Source organism: Bos indicus, chromosome 25, assembly GCF_029378745.1.
Source record: "Bos indicus isolate NIAB-ARS_2022 breed Sahiwal x Tharparkar chromosome 25, NIAB-ARS_B.indTharparkar_mat_pri_1.0, whole genome shotgun sequence".
Lineage (NCBI taxonomy): Eukaryota > Metazoa > Chordata > Mammalia > Artiodactyla > Bovidae > Bos > Bos indicus.
In genome coordinates, this window is record NC_091784.1 from 38217310 (window position 1) to 38241579 (window position 24270).

Here is a 24270-nt window from a genome sequence, read left to right on the forward strand (position 1 = left end):
ACCCAGCCACGTGGAAGGGTTCTGTGCTTTGTTTCCAGCCTACCCTAGCCGTCAGAATAAACTTCAAGCCAAACTGTCCCCAGAAGTAGTACGTTTCCCTTACCCCTGCAACCCTGGGCTGGTCCCCTCTGAACTCCCATGATGCTCATTACTTACTCAGCTGGTGTGTGGTGCCTATGGATGCTTGACCTCCTGAGTCTGCTCCCTGTTGTGCTGCGGGGCCTTTAAGGGCTTAGAGTCTAAATGGCTTTAACATAGTAACCACATACTGGGCCCTGAAAATCTCTTTGAAACTGTCCTCCCTACAGGTACTTTACTTCTTCCAGTCAATATGCCAACTTTGGATGCTCCGGAAGAGAGGCTGAGAAAATTTAAGTATCGGGGCAAAGATGCATCTGTGAGTATGAAGGAATGCCTTATCTGTCAGGGTGAGTGTGGTGGTCCGGTGGTTAAGAGCCCACGCTCCCACTATAGGGATCGCAAGTTTGATCCCTGGTTGGGGAACTAAGATCCCACACACTGCACACAAAGAAAGAAAAGGCACATGATTGAAATGCATTAAAAATAGAGTGAAGGGTGGGAGAAGATAGGGTAACCAAACAAGTATTGCTGAGTGTTCTTTGTGGGTAAGTGCATGGATGTTCATTGAATAATCCTTTTAACTTTTCTGTATGTTTGAAAATTTCATAATAAAATATTGAAGGTGGGGAGGATCAAGCCTCGTGGACTTTGTTGGACAACTGTAGACTCAAATTAGGGTTTCCATGTGGTCTTGAAACTATTAAACTTTAGACCATCAGTTTCTTCATGTATAAAACAGGGCTGATAACCTACCTCCAAGGGTCTGGGTAGCAGTATCAAGTGCCCGGCATATAGATGCTTACCTGCAGCTCTGCATGTCGAGGGGGCTCACCAAGGAGCTGAGATGTTGGAAATACAAGTATCGACAAGCATGCCTCGTAAAGAAATAGGACTCAGGAGTGAAAGGTCCAGGCTGCTTTCTCTACTGGGCTGAGCATGAGGCCTGGGCCAGGGAGTCTGTGCTGTGTGTGAATCTAGCCCTCACTCAGCTCTTCTCTGGTCTCCAAGTTTCCTATCTAGCTCTATGTCCTGTGTCTATGTATCTTGACTGACGTATCAAGTTGGCTGTGACTTGGGAATCTGAAAGGCAGCTGGGGACAAGGAAAGCACAGGGTCACAGCTCCCCAGTTAGGACACTATCCCAAGCCAGTTTCTTTTTACTTATGCCCTTCCAACAAATGTGGCTTGTCTGTCTTCCAAGACCACCGCAGATTAAAGGAAACCAGTTAGGACATAGGAATGGAACTCTCTGTGGACAGCAGGGGGAAGGGTCAGGAGATGAGAAGATAGAAACCGAGGGTACAGCGCCCTCCTTGGGGGAGGGCCACTGATGGGCCAGCACGGCAGCTGGCTCCCCAGGCCCCCAGTGTGTCCCCGCCCTTCCAGAGAACACCACAGTGACCCTGGTTTCTTTTCTTTTTTTTTGGCCGCACCATGTGGCTTGTGGGAACCTAGTTCCCAGACCAGGGACTGAACCAGGGGCCCAGAAGTAAAATTGCTGAGTCCTAACCCCTGGATCACCAGGGAATTCCCCCTGACCCTATTTTCAAGAAAGGATTAAATAGCTTCTTTAAAGAACCTCAAGTATCTAATACACACTGACTTCCTTATGATCAATATTTTAAAGTCTTCAACCCCAAACTCATCTATCCATAAAGATTAGATCATTTCCCCAGGACTCTGAATACTGTGAAGTCCGAGTTTTGCCCAATAAAAGAAGAAAAGAATTTGTTTTTTGGTTTGTTTTTTAGAATTTCCATCTCTTTCTTCCTCTGGTGTCCAAGTAAAACTCTTGGGATTACATCAAGGCTTGAATGACCTATAGGCTGATACCCAGCAGCAGAAATGGTCAAGGCTGTCTGGGGTCTAGGTGCTCCCTTCAGGCCCCTGCCCCACGTGGGTGCCCACAGCGGGCAGGCCCAAACCTGCTTTTCTGGAGCTAATTATCACCAGTGAAGATGCACTCAGATTTAGGGCAATGGGATGTCCAGCTCAGATGTCTCTGTACCTGTCAATGGGCAGACATAAACTTCCTTCACTTTGGGAGGAAGACTGACTCTCTAGAGGTGGTGTAGGAGGAGGAAGCCAAGGAGGTGAACCGAGTTGACTGTTGACCAGCTGTGCGATCTGAACTCTTCAGCCTGTTGCTGAAATGTGAAATCAGATACTTTGAAGTGTGTTCTGAAGACTAGTTGTGGTGGCAACCTGCACCCCACCCCCAGCTCTACGGGCTCCCATTCTTTCTTTTCCTCATTAGGCGAGGCGGCAGCAGAGGATTGCAGTCAGCCTGGAGCTCCGGAAAGCCAAGAAGGATGAGCAGGCCTTGAAGAGGAGGAACATCACTGATGTCTCACTTGACCCTTCTGATCAGCAGACCAAAGGGGTACGTTGGGAACATGGCATTTAGAGCAGTTGGGTGTAAAAATATGTCCTTAGTAAGTGTCTCTGCCCTTAAAATGTTTGATTGAGAACTTGCAAGTTCTAACTGAGGCCCTTTAAGGAAAGGAGTAGAGAGATGGTCATTAGAGCTAAACCGATGTTGTCAGAAAGCTAAATGTCATTATCTTTGTGGCCATGAGTCTGGGATCTATGTTCTAACAGGAGATAGAGAAGGTGCTGCTTCTCAATGAAAATTCACTTGCTTCCATTCAGCCAGAAACAGGGAGTGAGGGGTCACGAAGATTCTCTCTCAGTAGAGGCATCTAGTTACTCGACTTGTCAAGTCTTACCTCGGACTTGAGTGCTGTCATCTCTCTTCTATTCTCCATCCATCTCAGCCTCCCTCAAAGCAAATCCTGGGATGACTTCCAGGCCCGTATGGTTATTTCTTCTTTAAATGTTTGTGAAAGTTCACCAGTGAAACTTTCTGTGTCTGGGCTTCTCTTTGTGGAATTTTAAAAAATTAGTAACTCAATTTCTTGTTATAGGTCTCTTCAGATTTTCTCAGTCACCTTTGGTGATTTGGATTTCTTGGAATTTGTCCCTTTCATCTAGATCATTTAATTTGTTGGTGTACTCTGTTTATCGAGTCTATATTTTTAATTCTGTAAATTCAGTAGTTATGTTCCCAATTTTATTCCTGGTTTTAGTCACTTGAGTCCTACCTATTTGTCTCTTGGTCTATCTAGCTAAATATTTGTCATCTTTATTGCTCTTTTGAACCAACTTTTTGTTTTAATTTTTTTCTATTCTCTCATTCTGTTTAATTTATTTCCACTCTATTTTTCAAAAATTTTCATTTTCTCTGATTATTTTTTTTTATCTTTTATTTCTCGTATTTTAAAGCATGAAGATAGGTCATAGGTTTGACGGTTTTCTACTTCTTCAATGTAATACGTGCATTTATGGCCACATATTTCCCTTCAAGCTCTGCTTTACTTGCATCTCATCAGTTTGGGTTTATTGTATGTCTGTTTCACTTGTCTCAAACTATCTTCTAATTTCCTTGTGGTTTTCCATCAGTTATTTAGGAGTGTGTTGTTTAATTTTAACAAATCTGTTTTTCCCAAATTTTCTTCTTCTCTTTTTCTTAAAGACTTAATGCCTTTTTAAAATTTTATTTATTTATTTTTGGCCACACTGGGTCTTTGTTGCTGGGCTCACTCTCTCTAGTTGCGGCAAGTCGGGGCTCCCCTTCGTCGTGGCACGCTGATTTCTCTGAGGTGGCTTCTCTTGCTGCAGAGCCGAGGCTCTAGGCATGCAGGCTTCAGTAGTTCTGGTGCATAGGTTTAGCTGCTCCATGGCACGTGGGATATTCCCAGACCAGGATTGGAACCCATGTCCCCTGCCTTGGCAGGTGGATTGTTAACCACTACACCCTGGAAGTCCCCACATTTTCTATAATTTGTTTTTAATTTCATTGCACTGTGGCTAGAGAATATACTTTGCCTGATTTCAGTCTTTTACCGAGACATGTTTTATGGCCTAATATATGGTTTATCATGGAGAATGTTCCATGTGCCCTTGGGAAAAAATGCACATTCTGTTTGCTGGTGTAGACGTCTGCCAGGTCTGATTGCCTTGCAGTGATGTTTAAGTCTTCTGTTAGCTTGTTGATAGTGCATCTGGTTGTTCATCCACTGAGTGCGGGGTTCCAAGTCTCCAGCTGTTGTTGTTGAATTCTCTCTCTCTCCCTTCAATTTTGTCAGTTTTTGCTGTGCATAGTCTGGGGCTCTGTTGCTAGGTGAATAGGTCTTTATAACTGTTATATCTTTTAATGGGTGAATTGACCGTTGTTGTTATAAGATGTCCTTCTTTGTCCGTAATAACTTTTGTCTTAAAGGTTGTTCTGTCTCATATTAGTGTACCCACTCCAGCTCCATTTGGTTGCTGTGTGCATGGTATATTGTTTTTGGTTCCTTTCCTTTCAGCTCTTTTTTGCCTTTGAATCTTATGTATGTCTCTTGGAATTTCCTGGTTGTCCAGTGGTTAGGACTCCGTACTTCCACTGCAGAGGGTACCAGTTTGATTGCTGGTCAGGAAACTAAGATCCCACATGTCATGCAGCACAGCACCCCCCCCCCCCCCCCCCCCCCCCCGCCCCGCGCAAAAAAAATGTGTAGTTAGTCTATTATTTGCCCCCAACTATTATCTAACCCCCTCTCACCCCAAGCAACTGCAAATTTGTACCACTTCCTTGAATTGTTTTTAACAAATAACCTCCAGGAAAAAGACTTTTTTCTTTATGTGAGGTCCGAGCCCAATAAAATAGAATCTTACAAATGGGATCTCCCAGGAAACCACCAGAAGGATCAAATAGTAACTCTCTGGGAATGAGGTTTTAAGGGAGAACCAGCCTGTTCTGCCTCCTCCAGTGCCTGCTGGGCTATTGGTTTTTAAAGCATCCACGGAGCTGGGGGAGGAGGGGTGGGGATAAGCCACGGCAAAATGCTGCAGTCCTGGCTGTTCTTCCTGGGAGTTAGACAGTTTTCTTGAGTAAACCCATTTGAGCTTGAATAAAACAAATTGCTGCAAACTTTTGGTCAGTTTCCAGAGTTGTAGAAAAGTTGATTCCATTTTTCAGGTTTCTTGTTGCTTTTGTGGAAGAGAATTTTGAGGTCCTGACTCTGCCATTTTTGCTGACGTCCCTAGCACGTCCTCCTTTTGGCTGCAGCGGGTCTTCAGTGCGCTGCATGGGCTTCCTCTAGTTGTGGCGAGAGGGGGCTGCTCTCCGGCGGTGCTCGGGCTTCTCCCTGTGGAGCACGTGCTCCAGGGCACGCGCAGGCTCAGCAGTTGCGTGCGCAGGCTTAGTGGCCCGGGGCATGTGGGATCTTCCTGAAAGTGGAAAAGAGAAAAGTGCCAAGTGTTTGCTCAGTCGTCCCCAACTCTTTGTGACTTCATGGACTGTAGCCTGCCAGGCCCCTCTGTCCATGGAATTCTCCTAGCAAGAAAACTGGAGTGGGTTGCCATTCCCTTCTCCAGGGGCTCTTCCCACCCAGGAATCAAACCCAGGTCTCCTGCATTGTAGGCAGGTTCTTTACAGTCAGCCACCAGGGAAGCCCGGATCTTCCCGTACCAGGGGTCAAATCCATGTCTGCTGTCCTGGCAAGTGGCTTCTTAACCACTGGACCACCAGGGAAGTCCCACTAGCTTCCCACTAGCTTGTGTGGGAGTAAAAGGCTCTAGGGACCCAAGTGATATTAGGAATTACCTCTCCCCCAGAGCATGGGAAGTTTCCCACAAATCCGTGAGACCTGTGAGACCACCAAGAGTTCTTCCCTCTCCTAATACAGACCAGCATGCAGCTTGAGATGTACTGCTCAAGCCAGCTTCTTCTAATCAGATAGATAGCGAGACTAGATGACCATGGTTCCTTTTGGCAGAGACTCTGACTTGAATCTGTGTCTCCTTATACAGGTCAGCCTCACCCTGCAAGAAATAATCAGTGGTGTCAATGCCTCAGATCCAGAACTATGTTTCCAGGCCACCCAAGCAGCCAGGTATCACCAAACAGACTTGTATCATTGACGGGTTCCTAGCCGGATTCCACTGGCCTCTTTGGTCTCTTGACAGTGGCGAAACACCCACACGATGTAGGAAAAAGCGGGCCCTTCCAAAAGTGAGATGGAATTGCTCCTCTACACTGTCCTTGAGAACAGCTTAAGATATGCAAGTGTTGTCAGAGACGAATGGCTTCATTTAAATTGGCCTCTGCAGAAATGGCGGCTCATAGATGATAACTAAAAATGCTGCTTCCTCCCCGCAAAGCGCCACAGGCTGAGCATGAGGATCCGAAGGGGCTCTGGCCCAGCCGTTTGTCTTATTGGATAGTTAGGAATGCCAAGAACATCCATAAAGGGGCTTCTCCCTTCCAGACTCACAGGATATGTTCTTGTCTTTCTTTGCTCTCACACTGCAAAGGAAAATGCTGTCCCGGGAGAAGAACCCTCCTCTGAAGCTGATCGTGGACGCGGGACTCATCCCCAGGCTGGTGGAGCTCCTGAAGTCGTCCCTTCACCCCCGCTTGCAGTTCGAGGCAGCCTGGGCTCTGACCAACATTGCTTCAGGGGCCTCAGAGCTGACTCGCGCCGTCGTGGTCGGGGGTGCCATCCAGCCCCTGGTTGAGCTCCTGTCTTCCCCTCACATGACTGTGTGTGAACAGGCCGTGTGGGCCCTCGGGAACATAGCAGGTGAGGCTCTCCCCACTGGGGAGTTAAGAAAACAGTGGGCCGGGCATGTGGCACGCCAGGGGAGCTCTTTGGGGAATGCTGTAGATCAGACATTCTCGAGTATACAACTACCTAGCAACGCTGGCAGGAGTAGAACGGGCTTTACCGAAACTCAGAGTCAAGTTCAGAGGCCAAAACCTGAAGCTGAGACTAGGTGACGTGCTGTGTTCTGGAGCTCCAGGCTGCTTCGGGACCTCTGCCAAGACTGGGGTCTTACAGCCTCAGGGCCTAGTGGCTTCAGGAACAAAAGACAAATCTCTGTTGACACTGCTCATGCAGGCTGGGGATATTCTGACAGACCCTTACATCACCCAGGACCGTAAAAGAATTCTACCTTCAGTGAAAGTTGCCCAGGGAACACACACACAAATGTTTGCTCAGTGTAGGGGAAAATTCTCCCCATGAAAACACGATCCTAAGATCGGCCTCACGGATTTAGTACTGGATGCTGTACTCCCTGCATGGCCCGAGAAAGCACAAGCTGGGGATGAGGGTTGCTGGGGTGGAAAATCCAGGATCCCAGGCTGAATATAATATGATGTCTCTGGGGGGAAAAACTCAACTGGGCCCCTCAGGGTTTTGACAAATTAAAATCAACCAAATATTAGCAATTTCAAGTTCAGAGAGTCAACAGTTCTCCATGACCACATCAGCAGAAACAAACAGTGTGATTAGACCTCCAAGGACTTCGCGTGATGGGATTAGTAAACAGAATATAAAATAAGTCTGCCTTTTAAACACTCACAGAAGTAAAGCATCTATTACAGAGATTTCATCTCTCGTTTTGCTCGGTGCAGTCAGGAACGGGCAAAATCGGGTGATGTAGTGTCGTGTAGCTTATGCCTTGCCTGATGGTTGAAGAGCTGAGGTGTCTAGGGTCTAAAGTTGATCTTCTAGCCCGAGTAGCAGATAGCTGTTGGCTGGCATCCATCTGTCTCCCAGACTTTGTTTTGAGTTGCATTCGGGAGTTGCCAAAGCCTTCTGGGAAGACAGTTTGGTCTCTAGTGGCCTTTGTCTCCTGAGAACCATGCTATGAAATGCCGCCAACATTTAGAGCGCACTTCCCCGGGTCTGGTTGGCTGGCTCCTTGATGGGCCCAGAGACCGTGCTTCTAGCAATCCCTGCTGTGTGGTAGCTGTTTTCCACATCAGACCATCTACTCAACCAACATGTTGGAGACCCAGGGGTCTAGTTCATGGTTATACTATCTGCTTGCCTAACCCAGGAATGAGTTTTGGCTTCTCACCACTTGCAGAGCCTTTTGAAGAATTTGTCACCCACCCCAGGACTCTCTCTGTTCCCTCTTAGAGTGTTGTGTTCTTATCTATTTGTAGGTGATGGACCAGAATTCAGAGACAATGTTATCGCGAGTGATGCCATTCCACATCTGCTGACCCTGGTTTCGTCAAGCATACCAGTTGAGTGTCTTTTTGATGAAGTTCACTAGCTCGGTACACAAGTTCCCAAAGTTGGGAAATGGGAAATGTGCTTCCAAACCAATGCTAGGCCATGTGGTCTGCCCGGCCCCTTGCAGCGGTGATGAGGAACAAGGCCTCGGACTGGGTGTCACTGTGGGGAGAGGCTGATTCACATTTGTCCTAAAGGCAGTGCTGATCTTTCTTTGGAGTGGGGGTGGAGGTTGGAAGAGATCCATTGGAAGTTTTTCTAAACTTACAATCCTGCAAAAGATGATGACTGAGCTCTCTATTCAAGGGGCACAGAAAGAATTAGTGGCTCCCCGGTACTGTTCCTGGGTAGTAAAATAAGGTCTAGGTTCGAAGCTTAGAGTCCACGTGGATTGCTTTGGCAACAGTAGAGGACTCTCTGGGTTAGGAATGAAATTTGGGTTCTAGATTTGCCTTAAACAAAAATGAGAAGGCTGCTTCTGAATGTCAAGGGAGGGACTTCCGTGGTGGTCCAGTGGTTGAGACTCATCGTTCCCAATGCAGGGTACCTGGGTTTGATCTGTGTTTGGGGAACTGGAGCCCACATGCTGCAATAAAGATCTCACCTGCAGCAAATGACCTGGCATGGCCAAATAGAGAGAGAGAAATAAGTCTATTTAAAAAAATAAGGGGCTACATACCCTGCCCTCAAGGTGAGAGAACCTGATATGCTGAGCTGGAGAAAGGCTGGCATGACGAAGGGAGCTTGCAAGCAGAGAACAGTGCAAGACGGATGGCAGGAGGGGCGAGGGACTTAGACGTCAGTCTGGGGGCAAAAGGAAGCCTTGGGAGGATGTCATGGCAGGAAGGGAAGCGACCTGGTCTTCCAGAAAGACCCCCTGGCTGCAGTCAGAGGATTAGAGCTGAGGGAGGTGGAGGGGCACGTGGACCTGGCTTGCTGCTGTGATGGGCACAGAAGCGGGAGGCAGAAGGAAGCGACGATTGCCCCCAGGTTTCAGGTTAGGTTGTTTAGAGGACCCTCCTTTTAGAGATATGGGGAGGGTAAAGGGGAGAAGGAATCGGAGCCTTAGTTGTACAGGTTAAGTTGAAGCCAGTGAGAGGCACCGTTGTAGCAACCCTGGGAAGGTAGCTGTGCCTGTCTAGATGACGCGTACATATGTATCCTCCAGCCCGGTGAGGTCAGCCAGAGCACAGTTCAGCCGAGTCTAAACTGGCCAGCTGCTTGCTTTTTTATGAATGAATGAATTTTTTATTCTTGGCTGTGCTGGGTGTTGGTTGCTTTGCGAGGGCTTTCTCTACTTACAGCAAGTGGGGGCTGCTCTCTAGTTTAAAAAAACAAACCACAACATAAAAACAAAGCTCCTCCTCTGCACCCCTCCAGGGCTTATCGCCTAGAACAAATTCCTGTTTGAAGCTCAAACGCTTTGGTTCCTACGGGTCAATACTATTGATCGAGGGTGGCTGGGACACGTTGCCGTGGGCATGTTTCCTTCTTCCTTCTTACCCAGTGCTAGCGGCAGTCTCCTCGTTACAGGTCCCATTCCTGCGCAACATCGCCTGGACCCTGTCCAACCTGTGCCGGAACAAGAACCCGTACCCCTCCGACCACGCGGTGAAGCAGATGCTGCCTGCCCTCTTCTACCTCCTGGGGCACCCAGACAGAGAGGTCCTCTCGGACACCTGCTGGGCCTTGTCCTACCTCACCGATGGCTGCGATGCGCGCATCGGCCAGGTGGTGGACACTGGGGTCCTGCCCAGGCTGGTTGAGCTTATGAGCAGCTCGGAACTCAACATCTTGGTAAGTGTCCTGGGTCCCATTGGTCTCCGTAGGGGCCTTCAGGTTAGAGTTCGCGGGTCGTCATCACTTGAGCAGGTTCTCTTCTTCCTCACCCCCCAGTCTTTCCCTGTTGATATTCATCCTTTACCTGGAACAAAGCTGGTCCTCTGCATTTCCCTGGTCTCTGCTACTCTGTAACTAAAGATCTGAATCAACTTTGATCCAAAATCGTGGGGATATTCAATGACTTACTTTCTCTTAATCTGATAACTAGAAAAGATAGAAAAGCACCAATTAAAATTGCCTATAATCCCTCCACCTAATGAAGTATTCTGTTTTGAGAATTTTTTTTGATGTGGACCATTGTTAAAGTCTTTATTGAGTTGGTTACAATATTCTGTTTTATGTTTTGGATCTTTGGCCGCAAGGGATCGAACCCACACCCCCTGGACTGCTAGGAAAGTCCCTAGTGAACTAGTCTTTTATGGCCTTTCCTTCTACTGGTCTCTGCATGTAGATGTTAACAAGTTGGGGTATGTCTGTGCACATTTTAATGCAAAGCTTGTAACATTTGATTTTCTTACTCAAGTATAAAAGTTCCCCCTTATCCTGTCCCCAGTTGGTTCCCTTAGACTACGTTAGGTATAGGTGGAAATTAAGTAAAGCCAACATCAAACACATGACTCTGTGACATACGTCACTTGCATAATGTACTTCACTGGACGTGTAGTTTGAAGTACGGGTACCCCTTTTGATTTCTATGCCTAATATTGTGTATTATGCAGTCTTTGCAATCATCCATTCAGAGATGAGTGTATCGTTGCTCAGAAGTCAAGGCTACTTTGGGGATAGTGTTGAGGGCATGAAGGTGTGAAGACATCTTCTAGAATGTTTATCATGGGGGCTTGGGGCCCAAATGCAGCAGACTGGCAAGGCTGTGTTTGGCCTGTGGCACTACTTACCACCTCTCACTGGAGTAGCAGATACCTAGTGTGATAGGTTAGGAAGATTCTAGAACTGTTGATGGGCTGTCACCATGGTACAGAGAAACCAAAATAAACCCACAGTCGACCCTCCTGGGCTTCCAAGGTTGCTCAGTGGTAAAGAATCCACCTGCCAGTGCAGGAGCCACAGGAGACCTGGGTTTGATCCCTGGGTTGGGAAGATCCCCTGGAGGAGGAAATGGCACCCCACTCCAGTATTCTTACCTGGAGAATCCCATGCACAGAGAAGCCTGGTGGGCTACAGTCCACAGCGTCACAAAGAGTTGAACACGACTGAGCTACTGAGTACGCACACATGCACCCATGGCCCTCCTAGGACGGTTGTCTTGAGTCCAAACATAGACGCATCCTAGGGACCTTCAGAGATACTGAGAGACCTTTATGAATACATCCCCAAAATGCCACTGGGACTTCATTAGCTCTAATTAAAGGAAGTTTGGTATTTATGCCAGATACAAATTCAGTAGAGATTATTACATTATAAAGATGACCATCAGTTTAGCAACTTTCCCAACATAAGGACGTGAAAAGGACAGCACTGTTTGGGAAATGTATCACTTGACCTCTGACCCACTTGGGCTGAAACTACTGGGAGGCTGACAAGTACCTTTAAACTATGTGAACAGCCAAGGATGCACTGAGTGGATGAGGTTCACGGATAGAATCATCATTCACAGGCTTCCGGAAAACCATCCGAACAGTGCGACAAACGTTTGGGAGGGCGTGGAGTTTGGTGCGATGGTTATCTTCCGCGATGACAAATTTGCAGCGTTGGTTACATGTCTCACCTTGGTCCCCCAGACCCCCTCTCTCCGCACCGTGGGCAACATTGTCACAGGAACGGACCACCAGACCCAGCTGGCCCTGGACGCGGGCATCTTGGGTGTGCTGCCCCAGCTGCTGACGCATCCCCGCCCCTCCATCCAGAAGGAGGCAGCCTGGGCCCTGAGCAACGTGGCTGCTGGGCCCCGCCAACACATCCAGCGGCTAATCGCCTGTGGCGCCCTGCCTCCCTTGGTGGCCGTGCTAAAAAACGTAAGTGGCCCACGCGGCATCCCTGACACAAGGCTACTTTGCATTGGGCTATGTGTTCAACTCCTTTAGGTGTTCAGATGTAGACTGAGAAGCAAAATTAATTGAGAGCATGACAAATCTACAAAACATTAGTTTCCTAACTCTCTCTGAAAAAAAAGGGGGGCATGCCACTTTGGATAGCCCATTAAAAATTTAGAAGACTTAATAAGTCAATGAAAAGGTGATCCCACAGCTCAAATATCCAGAAAAATATTGAGCTGGTAAATACTGGCTCATCTCTAGTGTTAAAGTGTGCCACCTACTTTCCTTGGCAAAAATGGGAGGAGATTTGGTTTCGTTTTGTTTTAGGAGAAGAAACATATCGGGTTATAGTGATGTTATATGCTGAAGAAAGGGCGTGCCTTTTCAGTATAAAAACCCCACTGTTGAAAGCGTAAATCCAGATATACTAGGAGAAATACACTAAAGCTTCCTTCTTCCTCCTGATTCCCATTTCCTTTCCCCAAGACAGCTGCTACCATCAGCATTTCTTTTTGTCACCTTTTAGTGGATGAGCTGTGTTTAAACCATCAACTTGGGAAACAGGTCAGGAGTGGTGACCTCGGGTTGGGGAGGGAGGTTAATGTCAGGCTGACTGGTGGGTCCCCAGGTGTGCGTTAGGTATGGAAAGCTAAGCCAGGAGTGCTACCCAAGCCATGGCATCTTCCAGTCTGTCAGATGCTTCCTTCCTGCGTCCTACCCAGTTCTTCTAGTCAGAAGCATCTAGTTGGAAATCAAGGAGTGATCTTTTTTTAAACCATGCCTTTTGAACTATAACTTGCTTGCAGCCGTGTTATTTTAGTGGGTTTTTTTTTTTTTGCTTTGGTCTAAACTGAGGTTGCAGTTTCCCCCAGCCATAACGTGGGACTAACTCCTCCTGTAAATGGATAGAAGGATCCCTGATAAATGAATCCCATCTCTCTGAGCCAACTGCTTCTTTTTGTTTTTTGCTCTGCTGAGTCTGTTTGGCTGCATGGGCTTGTCTCTAGTTGTGTCGCGCGGGGGCCACTCTTCAGCTGCAGCGCGAGGACTTCTCGTGGTGTTCTCATTTTGTTGTTGCTGCAGAGCACAGGCTCTGGACTGCGTGGAATTCGGTAGTTGCGGCTCACGGGCTCAGTAGTTGTGGTGCTCAGGTTTAGTGCTCCTTGACACATAGAATCCTCCCAGACCAGGGCTCAAACCTGTGTCCCCTGCCTTGGCAGGCAGATTCTTTGCCACTGAGCCACCAGGGAAGCCCCAAGTGCTTTTTTAAATGGAAGGGATGCACTGAGTGAGATTTCAGTGGCTTTCCTGTGTCCTCACTGGGTGGTGTGCTCAGCTCTGGAGCTTCTTGTGCAAAGTTTTACTGGGGCAGAAAGACTAGAAATGTAGACACGAGTCACTATAATCTTAAAACCCCAGGTGTCGTTCCTGATCGGTACTGTTTACCTGTATTGGTTGATGTTGATTCTGTTTTTCCTATAACCTGACGCAAGGAAATGAGCCTGTCTGAATGTAGAACCTCCCTCGAAGACCCTACATGAGTCTGCCTTCCTTCCTTCTTGGCTTCTCAAAGATGATATCTTCTTTTCAAAAACTAAAGGCAGGTTACCAAGGGACTCGGTGTGAATTGCACGTAGAGTCCCGGGAATAGATAGCCCAGCGTCCCTAGGAATCGAACCACATCCGTATCCCTGTATTTAGATTCTTCGGAATCTGTAAAGAATGGAAATGTTCTCTTTGTGCAGGGAGAGTTTAAAGTCCAGAAGGAGGCTGTCTGGACGGTGGCTAACTTCACAACCGGGGGCTCCGTGGAGCAGTTGATCCAGCTTGTCCAGGCTGGAGTCTTGGAGCCGCTCATAAATCTCCTCACCATCCCAGACAACAAAATGGTTATCATCATCCTCGACGTTCTCTTTTTCATCCTCCAGGTGAGCTGTTCTGAGCAGGTTGGTTTCTAAATAACAGTCTCTGCATTAAGACATGTCATTTGGTTCTAAAAACCTAACTAGGATTCTCTTTTCCTCTGCGCTTCCACACCCCCCACCCCACCCTCTGTCCACACATCCGATGGATAGCAGGACAAGAGGCCTTTCAGTGAAGGTCCACCATCTGCGTTTTCCCCCAGAAGTGTCTCGGTGGCCTGCATTGTTTTAGATGCTCAGGAAACAACAAAGCAAAGTCCTTGTCCCGTGGAGTTTATGTATTAGGGGGGCGAGGAGCAGACGCATTGAATAGAGAGTTGTCGGTAGAATATATCTGATGGAGGGGTAGTTACTGATGGCCCAGAGTGGGGAGGGCATGGTGGTCTCTTAGATGCAATAGTTTGGAGAAACTTCAATGAGGAAGAACGTTTGAGTAAAGGCCTGAAAGAAGTGAGTGAGTCTTGTGGGCACCTGGGAAAGTGGTCTCTAAGTGAAGGAGACCTTAAAAAGCAGGGATGGGGGTGTGGCCAGAGAGAGTCAAAGGGTGGAAGGTCCTGGGAGACAGGCTCGTGATATCTAGGGGCCAGAGCACGGACGGTCTGTGAGAGAAGGTGGACTTAGTCTGAGTGAGATAGAGAAACTAAGCAAAGGTTCGAAGCAAGGAAGAAACAGTCAATGAGTCAGATGGCTGGTTCTTCTAGAAGATGAAACAATATACTTGGAGGAAGCAGCAGGATGTTAACAAGGAGAGACCTTGAGGGACCGTACTAGAGTTCCTTTCCGCTTAGCTGCGTGGCTGGGAAAATGGACTACAAAGCCTTGAGGTAATTCTGCTGCTGCTATTGCTAAGTCACTTCAGTCGTGTCCGACTCTGTGCGACCCCATAGACGGCAGCCCACCAGGCTCCCCTGTCCCTGGGATTCTCCAGGCAAGAACACTGGAGTGGGTTGCCGTTTCCTTCTCCAGTGCATGAAAGTGAAAAGTGAAAGTGAAGTCGATCAGTCGTGTCCGACTCTGTGTGACCCCATGGACTGCAGCCTATCAGGCTCCTCCGCCCATGGGATTTTCCAGGCTAGAGTTCTGGAGTGGGGTGCCATTGCCTTCTCTGGGAGATAATTCTAGAGAATTCTTATTTCTGAAATAAAGGTGAGCTAAGCCAATGTTTACATACTATCTGTGTCAGTTGTATACTGAACAACAAATTACCCCTCTAGTGGCTTAAAACAAACATTGTCTCACACAGTTTCTGGGTTTAGGGATCGAGGCAGCTTAGATCTGAGGCAGATGGTTCTGGCTCAGGGTCTTAGAAGTTCAAGATGGAAACGGGGGTGCAGTCTCATCTGAAGGCTTGATGGAGGCTGAAGAATCAGCTTCCATGAAGACTCGATTACCTGCCTAGAAAGTTCTTCTTACCACATGGGTTGCCTGGGACTGCTTGAGTGCCCTTCCATCGTAGCTGCTGTCTTCCCCTGCAGCAAGCTATCTGCCACCTTCTAGCAAGGTGGAAGCCCCAATGTCTTGTAGGACTTAGGAAGGAGGTCATGTCAACAACATCCTATTGGTTACACAGATGACCCCATTTCAGCATGGGAGGGGCTACACAAGGGAATGAATATCCCGGAGGCAGGGATCATCTCAGGCCATCTTAGAGTCTGGCTTTATTCATTTGGTGAAGGTCTTTTTTATGTGACGGAGCCATTTGAAAAGGTTCAAAGTAACACCAGAGGACTCCTTTAAAAAGCTCACTTAAAGCACTTTTCATGCAACTGTCCCAGAAAGAACTGACCCCAGTCAAAAACGGATTGGAAACAGCCCAATTAGACACTAAGACTTTGAGCAAATCAGATTAGAGACTTGGCAGCCAGCAGGAAAAGTAGCAAAGCTGACTCTGGTGCTGGGAAAGATTGAAGGCAAAAGGAGAAGGGGACGGTGAGAATTAAACGCTTAGATAGCATCACCGACTCACTGGACACGAATCCGACGGAACTCTGAGAAACAGTGAGGGATGGGGAGCCTGGGGTGCTGCAGCCCGTAGGGTCACAGAGAGGTGGGCAGGACTTAATGAGGGAAAAGCAATAACAAGGCAGGGTTGGGCATAACGTGTGAAAGCGCACTTGGAGCTGTAGAAATCTGTTTATCTCATTCATTTGAATGAAACACTTGGGGTCTTTTTCTTGGGAGGAGTCTGGGCACGTCCCATCTGGAGGACCAGTGAAGCCCCTGTATCCAGTGGTGGCCCATGGGACAGTAAGAAAGATCAGGATAAGATAGAAGATGCTTCAGGTGGGCAGCAGAGTACAGTTGAGGTTCTTTGCAGTAACTTGGGGGCCATCTGCTGTTCTGTCCAAGTCCAGAATTCTCCAGGGCTCCTCCTGCTCTAGGTCATCACCCACTTCCCAGTTTTCTTAGAGACTAACCTAGCACATTGGTTCCTGCCTCTGTTTCTTTTACTCAAAGCCAAGAGCTCACTCTGGACATACAGAGAGGACTAGAAGGTATCAAGACTTAGACAAAAGTGCAGGCTCTCATCAGATAAATTATGGCCTAACCAATATTTAATTTGATCCACAGGAAGTTTTGTTTGTGTGTGTGTTTATTACTGCTCACATAATAGCCAGCAGAGTCCTACAGGATGACAAAGTCGTTTCTTTCTCTCTCTGCGCTTCCCTCAAAGATTCTACTTAGGTGAACTACTCCTTTCCTCGAAGAGATGTGGGTTTGATCCCTGGGTTGGGAAGATCCCCTGGAGAAGGAAATGGCAACCCACTCCAGTATTCTTGCCTGGAAAATTCTATGGACAGAGGAGCCTAGCAGGCTCTACAGTCCCTGGGGTGGCAAAGAATCGGACAACTGAGCGTACACTGTAGTGATGCTTCCTCTCGATACGCAGCACTTGTTCCCTCAGAACTCTGTCTTTACCCTTCCTTCTCTAGGGGATGCCATTATTCTGTGATGGACCCTGGTACTGTGCTGGTCATTAAGAACTGGGTACTTCCCAAGCCTTTTGTGCACATCTTCTATAACTTAAACCTCTGACACTTACTCTATTGTCCTTTCTGTTTTTTTTTTTTTAATTGAAGTATAGCTGATTGACATTGTGTTGATTTCTGCTGTATAGCGAAATGATTGTTATACCCGTATATACACCCTTTTTTATGTTCTTTCCCATCACGGCTTGCTGTACTATGGCAATTCTTGTCTCCCCTGGTAGTCTGAGTTGGGAAAAGGCTTTCTCTGTGTCTCACCTTTATTGATAGTTTTGTGGCCCTTGCCCAAGTGTACATACAAATGATGAGTGAGTGAATGCCCGTGGATGAGAAATCCAGTGATCAGCACGGGCTTCAATCCAGTCCCATCACGTGTTTCCAGGGACCTCACTAGCTGCCATGGTGTGGCTTCTGTTACCGAGGGTCTCCTGCCTGACCTCTCAAGGCTTTCCAGGGAGCACAGGGCCAGAACATCTGCATTTATGTAGCATCACTTGAACATTCTTTTCTCTGTTTTTAAAACAGTCTCCATTAATTAGAAGGGGTATGCTTAGTCACTCAGTTGTGTCCGACTCTTTGCGACCCCATGGACTGTAACCCGCCAGGCTCCTCTGTCCGTGTGGATTCTCCAGGCAACAATACTGGAGTGAGCTGCCATGCTCTCCTCCGGGGGATCTTCCCAACAGGATCAAATCCAGGTATCCCGCATTGCAGGCAGATTCTTTACATCTGAGCCACCAGAGAAGCCCAATTAGAAAGGGGATACCTACAAAATAGTGTTCAGCCATGTGTGTATGGGTGGTGGCATATTCAGAAAAAAAAAATACTGAATTTTGTGCAATGAAGACAAATCTCAATAGATAGATGACAGTTACCCCCAAATGAGAGGAAGACAATGCAGTTTTGATTCAATCTGGGAGAAGAACACTGCAGCAGCCCACTGGGCGGCTTTGGTCTGATTCCACTGAGGTAAAGCCCCGTGTCCTAAGGGCTTCGGTCCAGAGTCTCACTCTTATATCACCTGCAGGCAGCGGAGAAGATTTCTCAGAAGGAAAACATGTGTCTGCTGATAGAAGGACTCGGTGGGCTTGATAGAATTGAGGCTCTGCAACTTCACGAGAACCATCAGGTCGCCCTGACTGCACTGAACATTATCGAGAGACACTTCTCCGAGGTAAGTGCCCAGACCTCCTGTGCAGGTGATCACCTGGCCGGTACCTGGGCTGTTCCTAGGAAGCTGGTGACGGACAGGCAGGCTTGTCTCATGACTCGGCCCTGAGTTTCTTCCCTTCCGTGTTATGGGGGCCACCTTTGAGTGGCAGCTTCTTGGTCCTAGGAAGCTTCCAGACCCCTTTAATCTTGTAGGCGCTTGTCCTACCTCCTCTGGTGTAGAATCTCACTCTTGTTTTTTGTTGTTTTTCCCTACTTGCCTCTTCTGGGGGAGGGAGAGGAAAGGAGTATGATGTTAAAGTGACTTTGTACTGAGAAATTCAAACAACGAAGGGAGGCCAGCTTTTGAACAACCATTTTGCTCTTTAATTGTATTTTGTCTCTTTCTGGGCTTCCCTGATGGCTCAGTGGTAAAGAAGCCACCTGCCAATGTGGGAGGTGTGGGTTTGATCCCTGGGTCAGGAAGATCCTCTGGAGTAGGAAATAGCAACCCTCTTTAGTAATCGTGCCTGGAAAACTCCATGGACCGAGGAGCTTGGTGGGCTACAGTCCATGGGGTTGCAAGAGAGTCAGACATGACTTAGCAGTTGAACAACAGCAACAACAAATTGTCTCTTTCCAGAATAGGATGTTTGGGAATGAACTCTATAATAAAGGCTCCTAAGTTTTCTATAGGAGCAGGGAATCACGATCAGATAGCATTAGATACTTTTACAGACTTTTTATTGTAGTAAAACATATGTAACATAAAATTGACTGTTTAAATCATTTTTAAGTGTATGGTTCACTGGCATTAAGTACATTTCACATTTTTCTACGGCCACCATCACCAACCATCTCCAGAACTTGTCCCCATTAAACAATTATTACCCCCTGCCCCCACCAGGCTCTGGAAACCACCATCTCATATTCCATCTCTGAATTTAAGCACTAAGCACCTCGGAAGTAGAATCGCACAGTATTTGTCCTTTTCTGACGGACTTCTTTCACTTAGCATAATGTCCTCAAAGTTCATCCATGTTGTAGAACGTATCAAAGTTTCCTCCTCTAAGCCTAAATAATATGCCATCATATGGATATACCGCATTTTATCTAGTCATCTATGGATGGACACTTGGGTTATCCTTTCGTCTATTGTGAATAATGTTGCTATGAATATGGGAGTACAGATAGGTTGGAATTCCTCCTTTTATTTCTTTGGGGTATATACCCAGAAGTGGAATTGTTGGATCATATGGTAATTCTTTATTTTTTATTTTTGAGGAACCACCATATTGTTATCCATGGTGGATGTACCATTTTACATCAACACACACAGTTTCCCTTTTTTTTTTTTTAACATTCTCATCAATACTTGTTTTCTGTGGTTTTTAAATTTCTTCTTTTTGGTTTTACTTTTTTGTGTGTTTTTTTTGTGAAACTATTTTCTTTGTATTTTTTTTAATCATAGCCATTTTAATGTGTATGAAGTAGTATCCCATTGTTTTCTTTCTCCCAGTTTTATTGAGATGTGATTGACAGAGAACTGTGTAAGTTTAAGGTGTCCAGCATAATGATTTGATGTACTGCTGCTGCTGCTGCTAAGTCGCTTCAGTTGTGTCCGACTCTGTGCGACCCCATAGACGGCAGCCCACTAGGCTCCCCTGTCCCTGGGATTCTCCAGGCAAGAACACTGGATTGGGTTGCCATTTCCTTCTCCAATGCATGAAAGTGAAAAGTGAAAGTGAAGTCGCTCAGTCGTGCCCGACTCTTAGCGACCCCATGGACTGGAGCCTACCAGGCTCCTCCATCCATGGGATTTTCCAGGCAAGAGTACTGGAGTGGGGTGCCATTGCCTTCTCCGGGTTTGATGTACATACATCCTCAAATGATTAGCACAATTAGTTTAGTGAACATCCATAATCTCAGACATATGAAATAGAAAAAGAAAATTTTTTTCCTTGTGGTGAGAACTCTTAGGATTTATTCTCTTAACAACTTTCACATGTAACATATGGCAGTGCTAATTACATTACTCATGTTAATTATCCTTATCTATATGTATTATACTCATTATACTTATTCATCTTATAATGGGAAGTTTATGCCTTAAGACTCAGTTCAGTTCAGTCGCTCAGTCGTGTCTGACTCTTCGAAACCCCATGAATCGCAGCACGCCAGGCCTCCCTGTCCATCACCAGCTCCCGGAGTTTACCCAGACTCACGTCCATCGAGTCGGTGATGCCATCCAGCCATCTCATCCTCTGTCGTGCCCTTCTCCTCCTGCCCCCAATCCCCCCACTACCTTCATCCAATTCCCCTCTCCCCTCACTCCCACCTCTGGTCACCACGAATCTGATCTCTTTTTCTATGAGTTTGTTTTTGAAGGTAATTAACCTACAACACTGTGTTAGCACCTGCTACACGATACAGTGATTTGATATTCCTATACATTTTTAAATGTATAGCAATCAGAACAAGCCTAATTCCCATCTGTTGCCTTACCGAGATACCGCATAGTCACTGACTCTGTTCCCCACACTATGTATTTCATCCCACGGCTCATTTATACTGTAACTAGTATATTTCATCCCACGGTTCATTTATACTGTAACTAGTAGTTCGTACCTCTTGATCCCCCTCGCCCATCTCTTTCACCCCCTCAGGCAGTCGCATGTTCCCTGTACCTGTACTGTTTCTGTTGTGTGTGTTTGTGTTGTAGATCCCGTATATAAGTGAAGTCACAGTCTTCGTGTTTGTCTGACTCCAGTCAGCACAGTGCCCTCTAGGTCCACCCATGTAGCCACAGATTAGAAGATTACATTCCTTTTACGGCTGAGTAGTGTCTGCATCTTCTTATCCATTCATCTATTGATGGGCACTTAGGCTGCGTCCGTATCTTGGCTATTATAAATAACGCTGCAGTGAACACGGGGTGCATGGATCTTTTCAGATTGTTGTTGTTCAGTCACTAAGTCGTGTCTGGCTCTTTGTGACCCCATGGACTGCACACGCCAGTCTCCTCTGTCCTCTGCTATCTCTCAGAGTTTGCTCAAATTCAGGACCATTGAGTCGGTGATGTTATCCAACCACCTCATCCTCTGTCACCGCCATCTCCTCCTACCCCCAATCTTTCCAGCATCAGGGGCTTTTCCAATGAGTTGGCTCTACGCATCAGGTGGCCAAAGTGTTGGAGCTTCAGCTTCAGCATCAGTCCTTCATTTTCTTTGGCTATATATCCAGGAGTGGAATTGCTGTATCATATGGTAGTTCTACTTTTGATTTCTTTTTTTTTTTTTTTGATGAACCTCCATACTGTTTTCCACAGTGGCTGCACCAATTTATATTCCCACAAATACAGCAGAAGGGTTCTCTTTTCTCCAGATCCTCGCCAACACTTTTTGTTTTTTTGATAAGTTATTGTGACAGATATAAGGTGATATCTCACTGTGGTTTTGACTTGCATTTCCTTGATGATTAGATGTTGAGCATCTTTTCATGTACCTGTCGTCCATCTGTATGTCTCATTTGGAAAGACAAGTCTATTCAAGTCTTCGACCCACTCGTGTTCAGGTTTTTTTAATGTTGAGTGTTTGAGTTCTTTGTGTATGTTGGATATTAACCCCATATCAGATATATCATTTGCAAATATCTTTTCCCATCCAGTAGTCAGCCCTTTTCATTTTGTTGGTTGGTTGTTTCCTTTGCTACACGAAAGCTTTTTCTTTTCCTATAGTCCCATTTGTTTCTTATTTTTGCTTTTGTTTCCCTTACCTGAGGAGACCTATCAAAAAAACATGTTACTGAGATTGATGTCAAGCAGCATGCTGTCTGGATTTCTTCCAGAAATTTTATGGTTTCAGCTCTTTTAAGCCTTTAATCCAGTTTGAGTTTATTTTTGTACATGGTATGAAAAAGTTGTCCAGTTTGATTCTTTGGTATGTGGCTGTCCAGTTTTCCCAACACCATTTATTGAAGAGGCTGTCTTATCCCCACTGTATAGTGTTGCCTCCTTTGTCATAGATTCACTGACGCTCTGTAGTTTTGCATTAGATGTTTCTCGTTTGAGGAAGGTGAGATCAACGTTAAGTGGCCAGGTAAACATGGGGTTACACTCTGTTAAATGTCAAACTTGAATCATTAGCAAAATCCAGAGCTATACAATCAATATGACCAGGTTAGTGGTTCTTCCTAATGAGAGGTAGCTGATTTTAGTTCGGGACCACGAGGATGCTCTCAAAGGAGAAATGACCCGGGACAGTGATTAGCATCTTCTGGGTTAAAGGCTCCTAAGAAAACCATATAATTAGGAAACTCATCCTTTAAAAAGGAGACAGTTCTTGAGGAGCCCTATAAGGGCTCCTAAAGACTTCTGATCTAGAAGTAATAGCTATCTATACCTATTGTATCCTTACTCACTATAAGGTTAATGCTCTATATAGCAAACTGCTTTTGTAAACAGGCCAGACACAAAAGGGCAAATACTATATGATTCCCCTTACATGAGGGACACACAGTGGTCCAGTTCACAGAGAGAAAGTCAAACAGTGGTTGCCAGAGGCTGGGAGGGGGAAGAGAATGCTGCCTTGTTTAATGGGTAGAGTTTTGACTGGAAATGATAATACTCTGGAGACAGATGATGGTGGTTGCAAAGCAGTGTGATTTGTCTACTGTGGGTGTGAATTTCTAAGCCACTGAGTTGTCTGCTTCGTGGTGTGAGATGGTACCTTTTATGGGATGCACACACACAGACTGCATTTAAGGTCCATCTGGAGAAATAGTTCAAGGCTTCTCTCCTTTGATCTCTCCTCTGGGAGAGCCTCAAGGCTGACTCAGAGCAAATGCGAATCCACAGAAGATGTGAAGGAGTCCATCGTGCAGGGATAATGTGCTGAGAGCCTGGAGGTATAACAGTGTCTCTTCTCCCCCGAAGGAAGAAGAAACTGTCACAGCCTTGCGAGCCCGGGACCAAGATCACAAATTCTTGAAGGACTTAACAAACACATACCACTGCTGCACAACTCCTAAACCGGGACCCAGACCCTAAGACTCACTTCTTTAAGAAAACCCCTTCCCCTTGGCGTACCACAGGCGTAAAGCTTTTAAAACTGAACATTAATAAAATTTTCCACATTTTCACCTCCATCTATCAAAGATGCAATTAAGCCACTTGTGCCCGAAAGCCACATGGAATCCATCTCCTAAGTGCGTGTGGCTTAGCGGTTCCCTTTCAGGATCTTCAAGGAAGATCTTCAGAGTAGGGCGGCCTAGAGCTCCCCAGACAAACTTGGGTGAGTCGTAGGTATGGTTTGACCAGTATTTTTTATATTTATTTGTGGATCCCCGACCCTTTTCCTTGTCAGGTAAGGCTTGTTCATACAGAACGCTCTGCAGGGAAGGCTGTGTGGGCAGTGGTCACAAGGAGAGTGACGAGGATGGGAAGAACCTGGAGACACAGCACTGGGTGGTATGGGAATGGATACGGGAGGTTTAAAGCAAGATTAGACTCGATTTGTCTGATGTGAGCGTAGATGAAATCAAGTTATATTTTGCTCTTAAGCATCACCCCAAATGTCATGCCCAAAGCATGTTCTCGCTGGTCCTTGATAGGTGGGCAGGGAAGCTGATATGTGGGTGTCCCTCCGGAATGACTGGAAGGCAGCTCGTGGGCTCACTCAATGGTGAGAACAAATCTGTGATTCAGTGGACTCTGGGCTTTCCCGTCGGTATCCTTATCTTCTGGGGTGACTCTGCCAGCTTCTGAGGGCTGTGTTGGTGGGATGGGCGCCTCAAAGAGTTCTACTCTCCCACACGGAAGTGGAGAGGGCCTGGGAGATTCCTCTCAACTCCCTCTCTCTGTCTCTTTTTTTAAATCAGTTCATGACATCTAGTTGGGCACATCTTAGGCCAAACAGAATTTCACTCTCTGAGGACTTTGAATCTGGGACCCAGGGCTTGCGCCCAGCAGAAACAAAGGATTGGCGAGTGTTTGCTTCAGCAGCCACAGTTTACACTCAGTGGGATGGTGGCCTCGGTGGCGCCTGCTTCCTGCTTCTCCAGGGCTGCCCTTTGGTCCCCTACGTTCTCCTTTGTCCCTCCCATAGATTGTCTCTTTTATTTTTGGCCATGCCATGTGACTTGCGGGCCCTCAGTTCTCTGACCAGGGATTGAACCCGTGGCCCCTGGCAGTGTAAAGTGCCAAGTCCTGACCACTAGAGAC

At 46.7% G+C, this 24270-nt stretch overlaps 1 protein-coding gene across 1 annotated transcript; it reads left to right on the plus strand.

The window, feature by feature from the left end:
- The first annotated feature begins 203 nt into the window (after positions 1 to 203).
- Positions 204 to 23189, plus strand: KPNA7 (karyopherin subunit alpha 7). The gene is made up of 10 exons (XM_019987253.2): positions 204 to 397; positions 2339 to 2464; positions 5938 to 6020; positions 6442 to 6710; positions 8084 to 8166; positions 9690 to 9953; positions 11738 to 11971; positions 13738 to 13920; positions 17929 to 18075; positions 22984 to 23189. Exons 1-10 carry the CDS (start codon positions 332 to 334, stop codon positions 23095 to 23097), a joined length of 1569 nt encoding a protein of 522 aa, XP_019842812.1. The 5' UTR covers positions 204 to 331; the 3' UTR covers positions 23098 to 23189.
- Positions 23190 to 24270: the final 1081 nt, after the last annotated feature.

What these genes read in the sequence shown, in the direction of transcription:
- KPNA7 (XM_019987253.2), top strand. Translation starts at nt 332, where the DNA reads ATGCCAACTTTGGATGCTCCGGAAGAGAGGCTGAGAAAATTTAAGTAT. An exon ending in GGCCCTCGGGAACATAGCAG is followed by an intron (nt 6,711 to 8,083) that starts GTGAGGCTCTCC and finishes ATCTATTTGTAG; the next exon opens with GTGATGGACCAGAATTCAGA. An exon ending in TGGTTTCGTCAAGCATACCA is followed by an intron (nt 8,167 to 9,689) that starts GTTGAGTGTCTT and finishes TCCTCGTTACAG; the next exon opens with GTCCCATTCCTGCGCAACAT.